This window comes from Dysidea avara, chromosome 2 (assembly GCF_963678975.1).
Source record: "Dysidea avara chromosome 2, odDysAvar1.4, whole genome shotgun sequence".
NCBI classification, from domain to species: Eukaryota; Metazoa; Porifera; class Demospongiae; order Dictyoceratida; family Dysideidae; genus Dysidea; species Dysidea avara.
Genome location: NC_089273.1, coordinates 19,134,586 through 19,151,731, shown reverse-complemented (window position 1 = coordinate 19,151,731; position 17,146 = coordinate 19,134,586). Strand labels below are relative to the sequence as shown.

General features: G+C 35.7%; 1 protein-coding gene across 1 annotated transcript in view; it reads left to right on the top strand.

Annotated features, from left to right (window-relative positions):
• Positions 1-17,146, top strand: part of LOC136246758 (probable serine/threonine-protein kinase DDB_G0271682) — a 58,983-nt gene that overhangs the window by 29,932 nt on the left and 11,905 nt on the right. The window contains exons 2-3 of the mRNA XM_066038321.1: positions 3,169-3,270; positions 15,448-15,529. Of these exons, the coding sequence (XP_065894393.1) occupies positions 15,472-15,529 (58 nt within the window). The 5' untranslated portion in view covers positions 3,169-3,270; positions 15,448-15,471. The remainder of the gene's footprint in view (positions 1-3,168; positions 3,271-15,447; positions 15,530-17,146) is intronic.

Below are 17,146 nucleotides of genomic sequence, written 5' to 3'. Positions count from 1 at the left end.
TCAAAAATCTTTGTTTCATCTCCATACAAGGAAGGGTTTCTAAGTTACAAATGTTTGTTTATGTTGTGGGGACAAAAGAACTTACCGACGATCGTTCTTCAGTGAATTCGCCTTACTTCTCAAATACAGAAGTATCTCTTGGGAAAACACTATACCTTGGTGGATTGACAAATTCATGACAAACACAATGAACCAAGATTCAACTCTGTGTGCCATTGTGTCAGTAAGTTATGTAAGTTTATGTAAGTGCCTGTAGATTATTTTCTTGATGGCTTCTGTACATATTGATTTATTTGCTCGTCTGGCTGTCTACTGCTGTAATTCCCACACTGCTCAACTTATGAAGCTGAACCTATCTGTCCCTATAGACAACAAAGAATAAGTAAAATGAATGTTGAAAAATTGATGGTTTTCCAAAATTAGATCACAAATAAAGATCAAGATTCTCTAATAGAACAGTCAAACACTCTAATAAATTAGTTATCATACATGACAGATAAAATGAGAACAATTTAATCCAGGATACTATGATGTTCTTGGTATGGTGCTGCAAATGCCAGGTACAGATTATACTTAGAAATTTTGCTGTCCTTTGAATACCAATTGCTACAACTCAAAAAATTGATCAAAATTATTAAGAAACCATATCTACACACAAAATTACCATGATATATGCCTAGAGCTTCTGAGGGACTGCACATATGCCTACAGATCTCCTGCTCTAATATGCCTACTAATTCTGGAATACATTCCCTTTTCAAGCTTTTGCTAATATTTTTTGTGTTGCAGTTAAAGTGACACTTCTCCATTTACATTAATGTTATTATAATTATGAGGAATTTCTCTGCACAAAATTCAAAAAATACATAAAATAAAAACATGATGGATTTATGAAAATCACAAAAACAGGCATAATAGGCAGAAAATTGGGAAATTCCAAAAAGCGTATTAAGCAAAGTTTGGAGAATAAGCCTAGCAAGACTAAACAGCAATAAAATTATAGGTACTTCTGGGTTTAATACAGTGAATGGCTTGATAGTTGCAGTTCACAAGAGACATTGCTGTTGCATGATAGTTTCATGGCTTCTCATGCAATTGTATGTATTTCTGTGTGTGTAGCTTTGCCTGGTTAGAAGCTGTTGACGCTTGTTGTGCCTGTACACTACAACCTTTGTTGTCCCCTCAAGGTTACTATATAAATCACTTAGTTTCCTTGCAATTAGTGTCTAGTAACTACATTGTGATTAAACCAGAATACTTTATAATTTTGTGTAATTTTGTACAGCACATACTACTGCCAAATTAAGTGGATTACAGACACACGTAGTCTACTGTTCTCTGTAACTAAGGTATGTAAGGCTGTGTAACAAGCATAGCATAGCTGAAACTGCTGACCTAAGGTGATACATTAGTAATTTAATCACTTTGTTGCTCGGACAGAAATTATCTGTAACTACAACAAGGTGCATGGTATGAATATGTTTTGTAAATAGTGGCTAGTCCTTTTTAATGACCACAACTCTGTGAGTTTTTAGAACATCATTTCTTGACTACACAATACTTTTGGTTATGTTTCCACATAATGTCCTAATAAATCTTCAGGCATATAGTTAGCTATATAGTTTCAGTAATTTGTACTGGACCTTATTCTAACTATACACATCCATGTGTATATCATGTAGTAAGATGCGAAGTCAATATTTTTGACTCAGAAGCTCATAAAAACTAGGCCAAGCAGCCTCAGGGTAAAGATACAGAAATAATACAGTACAAATAAGTATGTAGTGTATGAATGTTGATATTATGCTGTCCCATTATCACGGTCAGTTATAATTAAAAACAGCTCATATCAAAAAAGGCTAATGGAAATTGTAACATTTGGAAAATTTTACAAAGCACTAAATTTTAACCTTAATTCTTATGAAATATGCATTAAAATAGCCTAAAAACTACTTCATGTCCTTTTTGTAGCTTTAGTTTGGTTCCATTTATCAGTTAAAATTTTTGAACAGCCTTTCTTTCTTGCCCGGTAGAAAATACATGTTTTTGCGTTATATACAAATAAGGCAAAAGTACACCCATTAGAATCCATAATTTGTCTGACAAACCATACATAAAAACAAAGCCCTTGAATTTCCCTATACAATGGCATCCAAACATTTCTTGTAAAACTTTCATAGTGGCAGTTGTTAACAATTTGACTCCACCACAATGCACGCTCAATGCAATTTTCTATAGGAGAAATTTGTTACCTCAGTACGCAAACCTTAAAAGTACAATGGGTTGTCCTACCCAAATTCACTACACTTGGTCTCATTCAATGAGTTGAATTGTACAGATTAAGAATTCACCCAAACAAATGGCTTAACTCTGGCCATTCTACAAAGATACATCACAAAACATACAAATAACAAGGTTTTTTCACAGTACAATTTCATACCTGGATGCATAAATTTGCTGTACAAGGCTCTCTCCTCTCTTTTCTATTGGTCGCTATACAAAATCTTGCATATCACTTGATGCACAATTTATCAATGATTACGATAAATGCAACTCCATCTCCATAAACTGAAGTATGCAGAAATTATGATGTGTGGTTTGAAATATGGTGTTATTTTCCATGATTTTAATGAGTAAAAATTAAATGTACAGTAAATATGACAAAGTTTTTGATATACTTTTTACTCAGCTAGTAACACATTTGTTATATACTTTATGTGACTCTTTACAAAACTGCAAACTTTATTATGTGCTTGTTCCAGTATAGGGTCATGTTTGACTTATTGTGTTGTATTGTAATAGAGTATGTAACAGTTCAGCTATTTTGTACTTGTTTGTTTTAATAGTAGAACATCAATACTTGTTTTCGTCTTTTATTTCATACCACAGCTTTCTTGGCCACACAACACACTGTGTGTCTTGGTTTTAAACCACAGCATTGACACACCTATGTATTTATAATGATGCAAATATGTAGACTCTATACTATGGTGTTTAGTCAGGGTGATACAAAATTCTAGAGTGCTTCTGTGACTTGTGTTAATAACCATTCCATTTAATAGTTACCACATTGTACTTTATACAATATTTTGTACTTTGGTCCACATTAAGTTAATATGGTATTCTGTATTGTTTGCAAGTATAGTGATCCACTTCTATCATATGTAGTTGGGCAGGACTCCCTTGAAGTTGGCTGCAGATAGGAACCGCATTGATACAGTGTACTACTTGAAGAAAACAAAGAATCAGAGTATTTCACAGCTGTCACAGGTAAGGAATGTCTACAGCAACATGTTACTATTGTGACATGTCTCTGTGGTAACAGATTTGGCTGCATATAAGTGTGACTAATGTTACTACATTAATGAACTATTGTGTAGTATAATCCATAGGCTTGTTGAATCTGGTGGCTGGAACAATATTCATGTTATCTGATATCCTGATAGTACTTCAGTATCCAAATAGTAGTTTGAAGCCAAGAGAATAATTTTCAATAATTTAATTAAAATGATATTTTGTTAACCTTTCTTCCTTTCATGTTAAACATAACTACATGCAAATTTGATTACTACAGAAATTTAATGTTTGTTTCTGATCTAAAGTGTTAGCAAACACACATGCTTATTCATAGTAAGTGATGTCACTATTCATACAGTACCATAGTACTGTATATTGAGGATCATGGAGCTGTGGGCTTCTTGGCTTTCAAAAGTACACGAAAAATACCCTCAGTTTACCTTCACAATAGCTTTGCAGTATTGGTTAAGCATAACTAAGCCCAAAAATTTCTTCCGGGCAACCCATAGCTCTTCCAAAAAGTTTCTATGAAATTTTTAAAATTTTCTATTCCACTAAATTTTCTACTGACTAACTGATGCCTTCAGCCAAGCATAAATCAACAATGTGTAAGGCTCAGCTTCACTGTGAAAAAAGAAGGATTTAAGATGGTATTTCCAGTGGCTTATTGAATACAAAAAAGCTTGATATAACCTGTATTATACTAACAATCCCACATAAGGCTTTAGTTAATGTGTTAAACATACTGAAACCATATATGTGATAGTATAGTGTGGGCATTATATCAGATATAAGCTATTTCAAGTATTGTGGTAATTAAACTGAAACCATACATGCAATAGTATAGTATGCATTATACTAAAGTATAAGATGAGTATAATACAGGGTTTATATTAAAGCTTATTTGTATTCAATAAGCCGCTGGAAATACCATCTTATATCCCACCTTTTTCACAGTGCTTGAATTTTTTACTGTTCGACGTTTCATCCAGAGACTACCTTGTGTATTACATGTATAGCTACATGTGGGTTGTATAGAGTAGGAGGTTGTTCTTAGGTATTTATTTTGTATAAGGAATTATGGTTTATTATATCAAACGGTACGGTAGTACCATTTAAGTACAGTTGATTGCAGAATTGTTGAAATTTCTCATCCCGTGCCGTAAACATTCCGTGGGCTGGAAAACTATTTGTAGTGAAGCCTGATCAACCGGATTGAGAAAATAGATTAGTGTGGTTCAATTACTGTTGAATTCGTGGCAAGGACAATATAATTTACTCACAAGGAGCCTTACGGAAACACTCACGGTACGGCATACTTTTTTCAAGAATTCTGCAATCGACTGTAGGGATTGCAGTGAAACTTTCATGTGCCGCTCAAAATTCCGCCTTTTAAAATCACCCCAGAGACATTTTATGCGGCCAAAATCACTTTTACGGAATAGTACTAGTCCATATAATACATAAAACAGCATCAAATGCAACAAAACACTTACAGGTGGCCAGATACAAAATTAAAAAAATATATATTGCCAAAGCTCGAATTTTAGCCTCACTGCCTCACTCACTGACCACAGTCGTAAGGCTACAGGCCAAACTAAGCAGTGCACGGCCACCATTTTACACCACAATAACAAACTCACCAGTGGGATGTGCCTTTTGGGGTTCCGGTGAGTGTAGGTCTTCAGCGCCTTGTCTCTTCTTTCATCTTCAATCAGGCTGCTTGTCTTCTTCATACAACGAAACCATATCAAGGCGTTAATTTTCCATATCAACACTTTCTTTAAGCAGCTTAACAGACGCCACAAGATTATTTAAGGTGCTTAGACTATGCTACTGCACGGAGGTACTGTTACTAGATAGCTACCTGTATCTTCACAATAGATCACAAGATCACATAATAATAATAATCACGCCTATTGTTTAATCTATGCATTATTAATCTACCGATTGAAACCACGATGACACACCCATTTTACACTAGGTGATGGAATGGCTAGTCAGTGACCTCACACCTTCAAGTTGGAAGGCTGACTCTAATAATCGATCGAAATCACGATGACCATGCCCCGTTTGGGCAAGCACACATCTTGCAGACTGACTCGAGATACTCTAATACAGCAGTCACCCTAATAGAACAGTCACATGTTTATAGCTAGCTGTATGCTTTAACAAAAATTAAACAAACTAGTATATTAAAAATTATGAATTTAAAAATGAAGTAGGGATTCAAGCGGTAAAAAGTAGTGAAACAAGAGATGAACTATAGTAGCTATTACAGCAAAGCTTGGTAGGAAATTCCTACTTTGGCATTGGACACAAAATAATTGTTATACCATGCCAAAGTAGGAATTTTCTACTGAGCTATGCTGTAATAGCTACTACTGTTCATCTCTTGTTTCACTACTTTTTATCGCTTGAATCCCTACTTCATTTTTAAATTCATAATTTTTAATATACTAGTAATATTTACCTGGTAGAATGTTTATGAAGTATTCTAATCGCAACACCCAGCCATGGTGTTCAGTAAATAGAAAATAAAAGTAGCGAAGTAATTTGTACAATGTATATATTTTCCAATATAGGTACAGTATAACAGGCCAGATCAGTAGTCCATGGCTTGCTTGGCTACACATGAGCATCTCAACTTCAATGGTGGTATTGCTACTGCGAGTGGCTGCATAATATTTTAGATGTACCCCAGTACTGAAATGAAATGTTAAAGCATTGTAAATTAATAGTCTAGCAACATATTGCTTAAGTGAAAAGTCTGCTGCACATCATGAATGCCCGACGAGTTTTGCGGCAGCTCTACTGGCCTTAGATTACAGTTAGCTACCTACATACCTATCTTCAATAGCAAAATAATACAATACTAGTCTGGCATCTGTACATTAATGTACTATACATTGTGTGTGATTCCTGTAGTGTAATTAGTATTGTAAAGCAGATATAACTGTGAAGTAGCCATGAATAAACTAACATAGTGAATACAACACTAATAGCCAAAATTAATCATCTAAGTGCCACACCCAGTGCTATACATGACATCACTCCAGGTGTCTATCATCAATGAAACAGTAATATAAAACAGAAACACAAGTTCATATGATGTTTTAAGTGTACTAAAGTACTTATTTTACTAGCCATTAGTATACAATGCTAATGGCCAAAGTGCCACACCCAGTGCTATACATGACATCACGCCAGTTGAGTAGTGTCAACCAAAAAAGCAACACACCTTATGCAGCAAAAGTCTTTGAGTAGGCTGTAGGACCAGGTGTCCTACAGACCTTCAGCACTTGTGCTGTAAAGCATTAATAAATAAACTAGTGTCCATTTGGTTCTACTTGGAGTACTTAGAGGTAATGAGTTACTTTCTAGAATTCCTATGGATGTAATTACATGATAATAAAAAGGAGAGAACATCCTGACCATCTGGTAGACTCCTGTAAGCGTTCAAGCATAAATCGGATGGCTGCAGGTTTGAGGCTACCTAGGTACAGTCATGGATTTTTTCTCCTTTCTCAGTTTGGAAAAACTAGTCTTATTGCCTGTTTAAAAGTATTGAGAAGTGCCAATTTTAAGTATTCAGTGTGTTCTAGATCGCCAATGAATGAAGCTACATGTACCAAATTTTCACATGTTTTACACAATTCCTTATCTTCCAGAGCACTCACTGTGTAATAGCAAACAGCTAGGTTTTCCACCATTTTAAGTAATTTTAAACTGGGGTTGACTGTATCAGGCAAGCTACAAAATGGTGGGAAGCAGGGACCACAGAAATGCAAGTAGCTATGTATAAAAATTAAAGAGGAAGACATGGGGATGAATTAGGCCAAGTTATGGTTTCAAAACTGACTAAAATTGAAGGACTTTTACAACACAGGTCTGTATTCAACACTGCAGCATTGTACAGCCACATGCAGCCATCTCCAGGCTGACCAGAGCTCTATTAGGGCCCCAGCCCACTCATACGGATCACCACTGTGTTTGGTAAAAGCAGTCACCGAAAGCAGACCACTCAAGTCTAGCTGATTGTGATTATGAAATTTGATAGTTTGTTATTGTAGCTTTGTGTTTTTGGTGAAAATCACATCTGCAGTCATGGGCAATAAGACTGGTTTCCCAGATCCATTCACAATTATCCAGCTCAGAAAAATTACTTGCATAGAGGTTTTGGTCTCACCATTCTGCACAGGGGGTTTGGGGGCTCAGCACTCTGGAGAGGCTTAGCCCTTCTAAAAATGCCTCTAGCTGTCATTGAGCAAGTATAATTGCCTAAAAGCTAATGCTTAGTTAACTGCAGTTCCAACGATTCAACTAGAGTCCATCAAAACAGATATACCCTAATAGAGCAATCACCGTAATAGAACAGTCAAAATGTTATATATTATTATCAACAACTAGACTGATTTAAAGTGTCAACATTATCAGTTTCTACTACATGATTGGGTAGGTGATCAACTGCTGTGTGGAAGAAGAAATAGTGATACAGTGGATCTTCACTTATCCGAACCTCAGTTATCCGAACATCTCGGTTATCCAAACGCCAAATGTGACTGTTCTATTAGAGTATTTTGTCATCAGTGTGCATTCTATTAGAGTAAATGACTGTTCTATTAGAGTAGTTGAACGAAGCTCTGTATATTAATCAGTGGGCTTCAGTTATTTGAACAAATTCACTTATCTGAACACTTTTGGCTAACTATAAGGACAAAGCTGTTCGGATAACTGAGGATCCACTGTATGAATAAATTCTTGAGGATAAGTGTAAGACTTTTTGCTACTACTACTACTACAGGTGTGATTAGGGTTGGCCTGAAGCATGTGATGACAGAGTATATCTACTTGATGATTAATAATTCTATAAAACATTACTACTAAATTTAATTCATGTAATTGGCTTTCCATTGTTTACCAATCAAGTTGAGCTAACATAGCTGTAACACTGGAGTATTTAGAGTAATCATTAATTACAAATCTAGCAGCTTTCCTTTAAATCATCTCCATTTGTTGTATGTTAAATTATGTGTAAGGGGACTAGAAAACTGCTGAGAATGGGTCATGTATATGTTTAATAGCATTTAGCTTATACATCTTGTGCATACTGTCCAAATTTCTCCTAAAAAATTCCAGAGTTGAGTTTGCTCGACCAATGACTCTTGAGATGAGTGTAGAGCAAGACAAATTGTGAGAAATAGTCAAGCCATTTTATTTTTAGATGGTATTCTCTGACCTTTCAACAGGTAGTGATACTCAAAGGGGGGATGGCTTGTTTGTAACTATACTATTAGATGTTTGCACTTTGTAAAATTCAAAGGTAACTAACTACCAGATGTTTAGAGCTAATTTATTAATGTCATTTTGCAAGGTTTGGGCTGTTAATGTTTTCATTAATCAATACATCATCACCATAAAGCTTCAGTACAGAGTTAATATTGATGAATAGAAGTAATTATAGAAGGGGCCCAGCACAGACCCTGAATGGGGTAGACTAGAGGGCACAAGAGATGGAACACTAAACTTGTTGTCTACAGGTACTTAGCTTGATGAGTTCTATTGGTGAGAAAACCACATTCGAAACATGCTCCAGAAATTCCATAATATCCAATTTCTGACAATGGGTACTTTGTCAAAGGCCTTTGAAGAGTCCAGAAAAAGAATGTCACTTTGGTCTCTAGAATTGAGACATATGGCTATGTCATGTATAGTTGTTAATGAGCTGTCTTGCATGAGCAATTCTTCCTGAATCCATGTTGGGCATCACATAAGATAGAGTTTGTCTCAAGGTGTTTGTACACTGAACTACTGTACATACTATGCACTCTAGTATCTTACATGGTATACTTGTTAGGGATATCAGCCTGTAGTTCGCAAGATTTTTATGTGATCCTTTCTTAAAGTTTGGAGTGATACTGGCAGTTTTCCAGTCACTGGAAAGATGATGTTGATGTAGTTACACTTTAAAGCCATATTATAAGCAGTCCATTTGGGATCTATAGGCTCTATAGCTTTGTAGCTCAATTAGTAGTTTAACCACGCCATTCTCCATGTGATAATAGTGTTGTATAGGGATGCCCCTAGGTCTAGGTATCCTCCTCAGTAAAGACAGATAAAAAGTGTTTGTTGATAGTGTCAGCATTCTCTTCTGAGTCACTTACTGCCGACCCATTGATTTCCAGTGGTGACTTACGTAGGAAATCTCATGACAATGTCAAATTCTAAATACCAGGAAATCAACAGCATGCCAAATGTTTGGCAGAGGAAATGTCCAGACACATGGAATGTTCATTTTTTTAGGAAATGTCACAACATGTGTTGTTTACAGTATACTGGTTTAATCCAGGTCTGATATACAGTGGAACCTGTCTAAGCTAGTCACCTTCGGAACAAGATTTCTTGGCCTTAATAGGCAGGTGGCTGCTTTAACAGGTGGATTAGTGTATAAACTTCTCACTAGGGTGATTTAAAGCTGGTCTTTTAAAAGAGGTGGCCTTCCTTTACAGGTGGCCACTAAGACAGGTTCCACTGTAGCAATAAAAAGAATATGACTGGAAAATTCAAGACTGACAATTCCTGTACATTTCCATGCTGATTTTTGGTCCAGAAATGTCACTTTTTTTCCTGTTGATTCTAGTTTAAGGAAGTAGGAGAGAAAGTGGCAAACTGTGTGTGCTATAGCACTGGGATTTATCCTTAAGTTGAGTTGATTGTGTCTGTGCCACTGCACAGGCATGACACTCATAACTGTTGCATGACTATAGTACCAGTATCAAGCAGTTACAATGTTGGGCTAAAAAGACGCTCATCCTGTCCAGAAAGTAAGCTACTAAGAAACAAATTATGAGTGCTAGCATTGAGATTTATCCTTCGAGTTTATTGTGTCAGTGCCACATCATGTCTGACATTGGTACTGAACACCTAGCTGAATACTAACAACGTCTGTCTTATCCAGAAAGTAAGTTAACAGTAAGGACATTTTGTTTTTGGTTTGTTTGATAAATATAGTAAACAACCACCAGCGAGACCACAGGTTACTAATGATTTATAACCCAGCCACAGGTTTCTATTGGATTTAGTAACCTCTGACATCAAAGGAAATATTACATAAAATTTTCTTATGGAATTAGAAATAATCAATCATGGGTATAGACTCAAGTACAGTGATTAGATGTTCACTAGTACATCTGCCGGTGTAGACAACCTTCCAATATGTACTTTTTAATTCTATGACCCTAATGAACCATAAACCATAACATACAATGTACTACATCTGTGTGTTTGCTTTTAGTCATAACTAGAATAATGAGTAATAACCACCTGCCCAAGTCAGCTTACAAAAATCTGAGCAAGAATCTGGTAATCAAGTTTCGTTGACCTAAGTAATGTTCAAAAGTTCCATTATGAGTACACTTGATAGTCTATTTTGCTAACCATCAGTGAAATAAGATCAACCTGCTATGCTAATTTTAATACTTATCATCATAACACAAAAATTTACATTTAAATACCACTAAAGCAGTTTCCCCTGTAAACTGAATTAAAGCAGTATAAACTGTTAATATGGTACAAATATTAAAGGAATTTTGTTAATGTGTGTTCCTTGTACTCTTAATAATTTAGGGAAAATTAGAGAAGTTCCTGTTAAATAGGCGCCGGCCTATTATGCCCAAATTTTTACCTATTATGCTTTTGAGCATTGCTCAAAAATAATTATGCTTTCAAAATCAAGATTATGCTCTAGAACTAACAGTTTTATTAGAGTATATCAGCAGTTCCTGACTGCTCTATTAGAGTAAGTGACTGCTCTATTAGAGTATCTCGATCTTATTTCTGCAAAGTGTGAATAACCAACAAAGAAACGGTTTATAAGTTATATTACGTATTTTTAAATATGAAATGCACTAATAATACTATTGGCAGTGAATATTTGCTTTCTTTCAGGCGCGTGTACTGCGCATTTAATTAATTTTTCAAACATCGTCCCTATTATGCTGGCATTATGCTTGATGCTTTTGGTCACCTATTATGCTTTAAATTATGCTGGTATAATCGGTCGGTGCCTACTGTTAAAGTTGTGACAGTTAAATAAAATACCACCTCTATTATTTTAGTACAAACAAGTATACATAGGTAGAGTATAAACATTATATAGAACTTTCTGAGTTGTCTTCTTTGGAGCATTTTCTGAAGTATACTTGAACTACTTCAGTTATCATTCCTCAGACCATTAATAAGTCTTGATATAATGTTGTTTCTAGTTGTAGAACTAGCAAATATTAGTTTGACTAGTTTTAATGTTTCAAAGTGTGTTGTACTCGATTAAGCTAGCTATATATCTGTAATTACTAGAGTTGTACCGATAATCGGATTGGTAATCAGTAGAAGCTGATAAAATTAGCTGTATTTACCATAATTGGAAATCGGTTGTTGTAATGGGCTGTGGCCAGCAGATTATTAGTCTATTCAGCTTCAGCCATAGGCGGCGGAAAGGGGGGGGGGGGGGGCTAGGGGGCTAAAGTCCCCCCTCAGAATGATACCACGCCGAAGTTATCCTTCTTGGAGTGGGGTTGAAAACCGTGATAAAGATCAAGATACTCTAATAGAGCAGTCACTCTAATAAAGCAGTCACAGTATTAGAGCAGTGTGTGGCGAGCTATGTAAGGATTTTTATGTAGTTTATCAGGTACTAATGCATAGCTGGTGAGGTGGGCAGCTATTGTCAGCTGGTTGTGATCTTTTTTTTTTTTTGGGCTCACCATACCAAACTAGAGACCAAGTCTGGGTCAGCCCAGCCCCCCCTCATATCAACTACTTCTTCCGCCCCTGGCTTCAGCAGCTGCAATACCACTGGAGGGCTGGTGTCAAAGGCTCTGGTATGTACTTGGGAAATTTGTTTATGCTTTGTGGTAACCACAATAGTAAACAGTGGTGGTTCAAGCCCTAGCCCACTTGTCTGACTAGCAACTTTGATTGAGATAAGTGTACAATTTCACAGAGTTAGCTTTACTAGCTCTACTTTTAGTGGAGTGTGCACAAGTATAATTGTAGAGACCTACAATCGGGTATCGGTTAACTATCAGTAAAACAGGGTAAAAATATATCGGATATCGGTTTTCCCTAAAAGGTGGGAATTGGTACAACTCTAGTAATTACTGTACTGTATCCACCACATAACTGTTCTTTCTTAGTTATAGAGTATTAGAGCCATCACTACTTTATGGCTAATTAAGGCATTCTTCGGGTCCTTTAATCTTCCTACGGTGGAACCTCTCTTATCTGGGAAGCCTGGTGGATACTACCGTATGTATCTCAGAAATGTCTGTAACTAATAAGTGGTTGCTAATATGCTGAAGTAACTGTTATAAATTATTATTATTGCTGTCAGTTTGTATTATACAGTTTGTTGGGTAGAAGTCACTACAGAGCATTTACGGTCACTCCCCTTGGCTGTAAAAATGTTTTATCACCTAGCAACCAATTATCAGTACAATAAACAAGCCACCAAACAGGTAAACCACCACCTTTAGGCTTCCTCCTTGTGCTTTCATCTGACCCAAGCTTCATTATTGTCAATAGATTACCAGCAATGTCACTATTTTGGGCTGTCTGGACAACATAGGTGCCCAGATAATATAAGGGAAAACAAAAATCAAATAATACTCATTATGGAACAAGGAATTTGATTATTTAGTTGTTGTTTACACAACTGTAACCACAAATCTATTATTTTAAAGTGCAAAAATCAGCCTATGTGAAACTGCATAATTATGAAATTTTACAACTGTTCAGTCTAGTATTGTTTATAATAACAAATAAACATTGCTCACCTGTTAGCAGTTGAAATGATTATCTCCAAGTCTGGTTTTCAGGTATTTGACTAAGCGTGCATGTGCATATACACTCAGTGGCGGATACAGGGGGGTTGCAATGATTTCAGCTGAAACCCCCTCTGAGAATAGCGCGCACTCCAAATTTATTAGTGGGTAATAAAATCACCACGAGTTATACGTAGTGTGTTATAGTAGGACCGAAACTTTCACTTTTTCCTTTGAAATCACAATTGTGGCGTTGAAGAGCAGCAGGTTGTGACTTTTTTTTATAAATTTTTTTTTTTTTGGTCTTCGACTTACAGCTAGGCTGAAGTTGAATGGAATCTGAAACCCCCTCTGAAAATTTCTAGATCCGCCACTGACACTACTGATTTGAGATGTACAAAAGAAACAACACGTCACTCTAAAATAACAGTATAATCTGTCTCCTTGTTGTTTCTCTTCAGTATAGTGTCATTATCACTACAAAATCAAATCATCTACAGTGCTTATTGTCAACCACCAAAAAAAATTGTGATGGTGTCATCTTATCTGCAATAATGTGCAAGGATACCACATGTGCCAAGTAGTGTTGTTCCAGTTCTCAGTACTGGAACTATATAAAAGTAATTCCAGTACCAGTAATTTTATTCTACATGTAATTCCAGGTATAGAACTATAACTTGAGCTATAAAGAAAATTAATAAACTACTGGAACTGATTCATAATAATGTGATTTGTTAATGTGATAACTATTACGCACTTTGATCCTCCTACTCTAAGCACCATAATTTTGATAACTCTGTATCCCATAATTGAAATTTTAGATCATCACAACAATTGTACATAAATTCTTTACAAAGCATGGTACAGTTTAATGTGGTAATTTTATTTATTTGGCTAGCAACTTGTACTATTCTTTTTATTGGGACTGTTATCTGCTAGCATTATTCCAGTATAATGATTATTGGTGACAATCATGGTAACATACATAATAGATTAAACCTACTGATGAAGTAGCTTTCATTAGCTGTTCCTACAGTAGTCAGCAATAAAATGTTGTGTAAAGCATTAATAAATGTGACCAGGCCTGCGAAAATAAGGCATGTGAACATGAACTACACTCCATCACATTACAGATCATACAGTATCTCAATACTGGAATGGTAATATCTGCATTCTGCAACTTGTATTGTATAGCTAGTTAACTGTTTAATAAGTGATGAAAATTACATGGCTTAGCATAATCACATCATAAGTTATGAATCATGAAAGTTTTTAGAATAAAATAAAAATTTAATGTTCCCTCGTGCCCTAATTAGTCACAAACAAATAAATAAAAAGTTACACTTTAAATAAATTTACAGTGTGTCATTAGTAATGATCATAGTACCTGTGTGCTATATTATTAGAAGCAAATCAAATCAATTCATTTTGGTGCGACCACTGCAGCCGCTTGATAGCCACCTTAAGAAAATACAAGTTTACTAAGAATAAATTATACCTGACAATACTGTACCACTTCACTTCTATATAGTAACTGAAATGTTAGGGGGATGTTGAGAGAGTCACCCCTGACCTCCTAGTGCTGTATTTTCGTACACAAAAGGTAGTGCTTTAAATGCTACATATGTACTACTTTTTGTGCCATCATCTTCATCTCGAGTGTTCAAGCTACTTTAGTTCTCAACCATCAGACCATCCAAACAATCTGTTTGTAGTGATAGAAGTACTGTAGAAAATAAGCCATAGAACTAACAATAGTACAAGTTAGATTAGTTTTAGTAAATTGAAACATAACACATGTGATCAAGCTAGATAAATACTTTCATAGCTGCACTGTATCTACCACACAACCGTCCTTTTGTTAGTCATAAAGAGCATTGCTACTTTATGACTAATAAAGGCACCCTGATCCTCCCACACAAAGTACCATACTGTATAAACTCAATACCAGAATTGAAATTTTAGTAATCTTCACAACAATTGTGGTCCACCACTGTCATAAAGTAAATGATACAGATGCTCAATAATTGAATTGGTGATTTTGCTAAGAGCTTTTTTATTTGTCTAACACATTTGTAAGATTACTTCTAGGCCTGATGTTGTTTATAGCAGCTATTTGCTACTATTATAATTCTTAGGCTTAGTACTATAAATAATAGCATCATAATAAACCCAAGCCTTCATGTATAGCTTTTATTGGTTGTTCTTACAGTAGTCAGAAATGAGATGTTCCTTATTTAGTTGTGATTCAAATAAATGTATGACATTAGTAATTGTTATAAGTCAGTGCCTGTGTGCTATATTTTTTGTTGGTGTATGTTTAATACAGGATGACCAAACCAAAATCAATGACATGGTAGCTGAATATGAGAGAACTCATCCTGAAGAAATGAAGATGGAATCATTAAAAGGTAGGATGATGGTGAACTTCAAGTTTCGACCTCCTCCATAATAATACTGCAGTTCTGTAATGTTGACGACACCATCAGTACTCAATATTTGTGACCGGATCTGCAAGAATCCCACACGTTAACACAAGTCCAGTTTTACAGTAGAATAAATTAGGTGGAAAAAATCTGTAAATTTTGTGGTTCTTTGTTTCTTATAATGAAGGAAGGTGATAACTTGGTAGAAATGTGTTCCCCAATGTAAGAGGAGTTCATTTCACTTCAGTACTCCCAAGATCTGGATATGAGCGTTAGTTTTCCTACATTGGACAAGCAATTCGTTGTCACTTTTTCTCACATTTTTATATACATTTGCCATGGTTGTAGGAAAGGTCTGGAAGACAAAATTTCCCAGCACTTCATGGAGAATCCAATAGCGTAAGTTACATCTTTATAGAGAATGGCTTTCATAAACTACTGTATGATAGTTTAATTAAATGCCTGTAGTTTTTTCTGTACTGTCATTGTACAAAGTGATTTTTCTGTTGGTATCACATCATTTGTAGCACTATAACCTCAAAGTTCTTGGTTTCTAGAGCTAAAACTTGTGTTTACTATTTCTTTGGCTATCTAGATAGAGAAAATTTCTTCAAAAATTCCCTAATGTATATGGTTTTTGCAGATCTGGTCACAATTGCTTGTTCATCCTCCCTTCCATACTTCACTGTTAGTAATGTGGCTAAAATGAGTAACATAATATAAATCTACATACATGTCCTTGAAGTGAAATTTCTTCTCTCGAAAAAGTTAGTGGTATATTGTGTATCTTTGAATAGTTATGTACTAAATGTATATAATGATGACTAAATATAATACAAGTATTGCTGTAAGTCATAGGCGGCGAAGAGGGGGGGGGGGGGGGGGGGGGTAGGGGGCTGAAGCCCCCCTCAGAATGATATCACGCCAAAATTATCAAATATCACTCTTGGAGTGGGGCAGAAAACTGTGATCAAGATTGATATACTGTAATAGAACACTCAAATACCCTAATAGAACAGTCAAGGCCTTCATAAAAACATGTCCTAAAAGTAGCTTTAAAAATATAAAATACAAAACGAAAAAAGTTTCTTACTGCAAGAATTGAACCAGGTACCTCTTACTTTAAGACTTGGTGTCTTACCACTGTATCAAGTGTTTCTAGGTGGCTATAGGCTGTTTTATACTGCTTATAAATGCTATTATGTTTAATAACCCTGTAGTCAACAGCTACAAGCTTTGCCAAAAAAGCTTTTAACTGGCAAATAGCCTGTTTTGAATAGTTTTGACTAAAAGTTGGTGTTTTAGTTAAAATGCTTTAAATTGTACCTATAAAATTGCTAAAAGCTAATTTTGGTGAACTTTGAGACCTTGTGAAAGCTAAAATGGCTATAGCCTCTGGGGGCTGCACCCCCAGACCACCTGCTGCCACAGATTCTATACTCTGGTCAGCCCTCCCTCATATCAACTACTTCCTCCGCCGCTGCTGTAATTCTGTATATACCTGCCAAGAACATCATTTCAATGTATAGAAGAATGATGGAGAGGTGGGGGACGGATCTAAAAGTGGGGAAGTTAAGAAATATGGCAATGGTTGATAGGTCC